The following is a 6,081-nucleotide window of genomic DNA, read 5'->3' on the forward strand; positions in this document are numbered from 1 at the left end:
TTTGTGGCTGAAATTACAAAAAGTCACACAAGTTACCGACAGAGGCTACAAGCCTTAATTGCGTCTGCCAGAAAAGGTGTGAAAAGCAGCATGTTCACCTGGATGTCATGTAGACATCACTGAATGAATGAATGCTAACTTTCCTACTAAAGACAAAAGCCAGATGTTAGTGGATGTGAGTTTTTGTGTCCAGTGAAAAAGGGGCTTAATTAACAGGTTACTTCTAATTTGTTTAATCTGTACAAAAACTGAAGAGTAAATAAAAAAAACAATTAAGTCGTGCCTGGCGAGTGACCACGTCTCTGCTGGTTGTCATCAACTTCAGTGTCAAGACAAATCCGGCAAGTCACAGCACCCTGCCAAGAAACAGTTTGGCACATCACCCCTGTAAAAGCACAACTTGTCATTTTTATATTCTGCTTTTAATCAAACAAGATATAACATGTTCATTAGTGGGCTGAAGAGGTGCTGGGTTACATTCAGTTTGAGCTTTTTCCAAGTCTCCAGTCTAAGCTAAGCAAACTGCCTGCTGGCTGCAGCTTCATATTTAATGGACAGACATGAGAGAGGTTTTGATCTTCTCATCCAACTCTCAGCAAGAAAAATCATTGAATTTCCCAAAACATTCAACTATTGTGAAACTTTAAAATATCAAACCTCCGCAGCATAATGATGTATTTATACTAAACTTAAGAAATCTGATTTCAAAACAAGACACTGCATAGTCCACACCATCATACTGACTGTCACCACACAAGATAAGAAGATATATGCGTATGTGTTACAGGACCTGTAATACTAAGTTAATCAAGACAGGGTTTTAAAAACCATCACTGAATGAGCTGAAATTGTTCCAGAAACCCTCAGTGCTGCACATTTCAGTGCTTTCACGTCACGTCCCCACAAACAGTAATAGTGTTTTCAAAAACAAAGCCACAGCCTGCTGTCAGAGCACAGCTGGTGGCTGACAAACTGTCCCCAGCGTGGCCACCATGTCTGCATAATACATTATGACATAAAGAGACAGAAATAAGCAACATGAGCTATGGAAACTGCTGTACAAGGTTGACAAGAAAGGCCTAAAATGAGTATTGTGAGGCTGGATGTGCCAGTGTTATCCAGAAAGATACAAATAAGCCTGATTTTACATTTCTGACCTATTGTTAGGAAATTATCAAAAAGAAAAGTGTCTCCTTCCTTTGAGTTTACACAATGATTGACTAATATATCAGAAAACTATAGTATACTGGTTTGAACACTGAACTACCCAACATTTAACTTATAGATGCAGCTAGAAGACAAAAAAGACAAAAGCTGCAATCGATAACTTTGCCCATTAGCATCTCTTAATTGCAGTGAAATTTAAAGGACCAGCATGTAGGATTTAATGACATCTAACAGAAACTACAGTGCCTACGAAAGGCTGTATCTAGTGCCAGTGTTCGATTTGTCCAGTCTGGACTACTGTAGAAACATGGCAGCCTCCATGGAAGAGGACCAACGCCCCCTGTAAATATAAACGGCTCATTTTAAGGGAAACAAAAACACATATTAGTTTCAGGTCATGAAAATATGCTTACTACTACTATAGTCCACTTCTGCCATATTCTGCCATTAAATCCCTGTAAATCTTACACACTGGACTTTTAAAATCATGATATCCTGTAACCTGATGATCACGTTTGTTTGCCAACCAAGCCAACTTGCAATTATACCAACAAAAAGAGAAAAATGTCTGTTGTTGACCTTTGTTGCTCTACTGCTGCTTATTAAGACAATTTATATTTACCCAGAAGTTTCATTTTTTTTTATTTCGTCCTCTTCTTTCTTGTCTGTGAAGACACATACATTAGGGATGAAACGATAATCAGTGTCACGATAAACCACAATAAATTTTGTTTCGATTAGTGTTACAGTTTCAAATTGTAATCATAATTATAACCTTGTTTGATTATCACACTTTGAAAAACTTACAGTAAATACTGTCCAGTATCGACCAAAGTTAGCTGCAGTGTCCAAGACGCAGGCACAGCAGCAATATGGGTTTGTTTTGCAAAAGACATGATGCCGTTTCAAACCGCTGAGAGGTTTTCAATGTAAAACGTGGTGAAATTATGTCAGTGTGGGTATCAGCACTTTTAAAACATTTTAACAATACCGCAGTAATAATAACCATGATCATTTTGGTCGCTAGAATTGTGATATGAAACTGTCATACCGTTTCATCTCTAGTGTCCGTAACAAAAATAGTGGATATCTCAAAATGAGAGAATCCTCATGCTAATGTACTTAAAATGAACACAGAAAATGTAATTCCAAAGAAAAAAAGTCATATCTATATTCAACAAGTTCAGAGAAATATGTAAACCGCTGCCTGCTTTCATAAGCATTAAAACATATATCTTAATATGCTACAGAGTTAATACTATCCAACATTTATTGGACAGCTATGAATAAATAGATCAGTTCATCTGTTCATCACTTGAAGAGGAAATGGATGACAATCCAACATTTAGGCTGATGGAGGGTCATGCTCCTTTTTTTTTGCAAGCAGTGAAAAAACGTCCTCTGAGCCAGTTCCTCAGGGGTTAACCATCCACAGACTTTCAGTTGGGTGTCAACAAAAATTCACAGATTAGATTTGGGTCCAGTATTGACTGGAATGGCCCTGAGCTCAGTCCGCATGCACAAATACTCTCCAATTACAGCCATCAACGCCATGCAGGCTACATTGACAAGCCACCAGGACAGAGCAGCTGGAAGATGAGAATTATAGATCCAGCAGCCGATCATATGGAAGAAGTGCACAGTGACCGTGAAATCCAGACACTGTTTCCCTCGACGGATGAAGAACCACAGACCGAGGGCACTGCAGGAACAATGAAACAGAAAAGTTATGAGAGATTTGCACAGATAGAATTATGCCTGGTTTGCAATCAGTGCATTCAAGGGAAACTATCAAACAAAATTTATAGAAATTCTTTATTTTTATTTTATGTGAATAAATATTATTTTCAACAATGTTTAGTCCTACTGCTGGAAATCCTTCAGTTGTGCACATGTGAATAAATCCATTCTGGCCTTTAAAGTGTTTGTATCATGATATGTACAGCTCATTACTATCCCATTCCTTTTCCTGGGGTCCATACAACAAAACATAACTATTAAAACAAAACATAATACGTGTAAAAAGTTGCAATATGAATATGTTCAAGATAAATTTGGTCAATTAATATTGGGTTTATTGTTTATGTGTTTTTTGTGATGGATCTATACATTACAGATGAGCACACTGCATCTGTTCTGGGTTTTTGTTTAACTACATAACCCCAACTAGTTTGCCTGGTAGTGTGACAAGAACTAGTCTCTCACATAATTAATTTGTGAGTACAGTTGAGACAATTTAGTTCTTTCATACAGATATTCCAAGAGAAACATCTTGCATGTCAACCTTTCTTCTTGCTGGATATACAGGAAAAAGATAGAAGGACTTACTTACCAGGTAAGAGAGTTTAAAATGAATGCCATCATTGATAGCCGGCCCTGCAGTGTTGCAAAACCAAGGACCTGTAAAAGCAGAACAAAGATTTAAATACTGTTTCAGAAGAGTAAAAATGTTCCACAAACAGGTCACATAAATGGTCACAGAGATCTTATAACTTACTTCATAGCTGAAGATCTGGTCCAGTGACCGGCTACTTTGCACCAGACTGTCCACTCCAGCCAACCACAGGCCCAAGAAGCTGTAGTAGATGCACTGCATCAACACAATCTGACTCACGATGAGGACTGGGTCCCAGATGTAACTACGGAAGTGACTGGCCATTGTGGACAGATGTTACACGTAGAGGCCCGAAGGATGTTAACAGCTGGCCCCGACTGTTGCCAGCTTGCCCATCCAGTCTGACGTGTGTGTGATCTCTAAATCTAAAACACAAAGCGTAATATTTAATTAACAGACCTCACAAAGAAATAGGACAGTAAGTATAGGATCGTAGCGTTTTCAGTAACAGTACAGCTAACTGCATTGCTGTGAGGTACATTATAAGCTATTGTCTCCTCATCTCAACCAATGAAATAAAAAATGTAGGTTAAAATCAAAAGGAGCACCAAATTTAGGAGTTGCTGGAAGTTGAAGTTTTTGAAAAATACAGCAAAGTGAAGTTAAGCTCACATCAAGTTCTACTGTAAAAGAAGCAGTAAAATCTAAAAACCTTTACCAGTCTTCAAATATTATGTGACACAATTTGTTCTCAGAGTATTTGTTGTGATTAGTTTAACTTGTACAAACAGTCTTTATTTCCCTTCCTAATCATTATCAAGAGGCCAGGAACGTAATCAATACAATCTTGGCCCTTTTTATCTTTTATATATCAAATTTCAACTTTGAATACAGCTATTGAGCTTAACTATTATAGCCAAACCAATACAGGATTCCTGAGGCTCATACTGATAGTGATATTTGGACAATATTATATGTTTTTTTTGTTTGTTTGTTTGTTTGTTTTTTACAAAAATACCCATAGGGCTGTTACTAACAATTATTTTCATTATTGATTAATCTGGTGATCATGATCTTCATTAATTGATTGTTTGGTCCATAAAATGTCAGAAAATGTTGATCAATGTTCACTAAAGCTCAAACCACAAATGTCTTATTTTATGTACAACCCAAAGATTGTCACTTTATTGTAACAGAGGACTGAGGAAACCAGAGAATGATCATATTTGAGAAGCTAAAATCAGAGAATTTATAATGATTCAAAGCATTTTATCAATTATCAAAACTGTTGGTGATTATTTTAATAGTTGGTCGCTAATTGGTGAGTCATCTTGCAGTTCCAAATATTCAACATAAACAACAATCTCCATATGAACTTTGTTTGTTTTCATTCTCAATTATGGCAAAGATACATACTGAGCAGGACATTTGCTGTGAAATGATCTACTTATCAATGATTTCTGTTGGGCGTGTGTAATAGAGACAGATTCTACATAACCTTGTATAAAGATTGGTATTTCCTGGCAATACCATTGCTTACGATAAAGATATGATTTCTTATCAATATAAAGACAGACAAGTGGAAATATCGCCAGTACTGTGTTAATAAAATTACATGAGTTAATGCTGTGCCTACCTCAGTATAAAATATCTACTTATGGTTTTTATCATCAGGAAAATACCAGCCATAACTACCATTGCATGGCCTAATTAAATACTTTACTAGTTCAGTAACACAGAATGTGAAACACTGTACGTATCTGGCCTTGGCTGAATCACATATGTTCTCATTTGAACTCAAGAAGACTAGGCTAACCGAGCTAGCCCCAGCTAACTGTCCACCAATACATACAGCTACTCAACGACTGGCAAAAACTAGCGTCGACGTTAGCCAGTTATAGCGTGATAGCACTGTTTCATTACTTACAGCCCGCGGTGACATTCATTTCAAATCAACACAAATATCAAGTTAGCCCTCAGACATTTAATCCAGGGTGAAACAACGCTGAAGTCTATCTCTTGTCTAACGGTAACGTTACAACATCACGTAAGAAGACCAACAAGTTATAGCATGTTAGCATGGATGTTGGTTTTTTTTCGAGGGCAGCAGGCGAACAGTTTCGACACAACACGAAGACACTGATACACACCTGGGTTCTGAGTTAGAAAGATTTGTGAGTGCCGTATTAATCTCCTCGGTTGGTTAATGTATTAAATACTTTACCGATAATACACTGGGCCTTGTAGTCGATTGGCTAACAACACTAGTTAACAACACGGAAATCACAGTGGTTGACCCGGAAATAAAATTAAACGAGTATTTTCAAAATAAATTCCTTAGACATGTGACTGCGACAGTCTGTACTAGTTTTCCTGAAAACCTAGTCCTCTGCAAACAACCGATGGACAAAATAGCTCCATCCGTGTTATCCACAATGCATGTAGTGTGTTTGTAGTCAACTGAATGGCGTTTATTTGTATTTATTTAAGAACAACAATTATTTTGACATCATTTCCCTTATACCTTTAGGAAGTTGTAACGGTAGTTTGTGCACAAATAAATTAAATAATAATCAAAA

At 37.0% G+C, this 6,081-nt stretch overlaps 1 protein-coding gene across 1 annotated transcript; it reads right to left on the reverse strand.

Annotated features, from left to right (window-relative positions):
* Positions 1-2,133: 2,133 nt before the first annotated feature.
* On the reverse strand, positions 2,134-5,808 carry sys1 (SYS1 golgi trafficking protein). The gene is made up of 4 exons (XM_084731614.1): positions 5,653-5,808; positions 3,665-3,927; positions 3,500-3,567; positions 2,134-2,869 (listed from the first exon to the last, which is right to left on the reverse strand). Exons 2-4 carry the CDS (start codon positions 3,824-3,826, stop codon positions 2,629-2,631), a joined length of 471 nt encoding a protein of 156 aa, XP_084587740.1. The 5' UTR covers positions 3,827-3,927; positions 5,653-5,808; the 3' UTR covers positions 2,134-2,628.
* Between the last annotated feature and the right edge of the window lie 273 nt (positions 5,809-6,081).

The sequence above is a fragment of the Lutjanus erythropterus genome, chromosome 2 (assembly GCF_056507025.1).
Source record: "Lutjanus erythropterus isolate fLutEry1 chromosome 2, fLutEry1.hap2, whole genome shotgun sequence".
Taxonomy (NCBI): Eukaryota; Metazoa; Chordata; class Actinopteri; order Lutjaniformes; family Lutjanidae; genus Lutjanus; species Lutjanus erythropterus.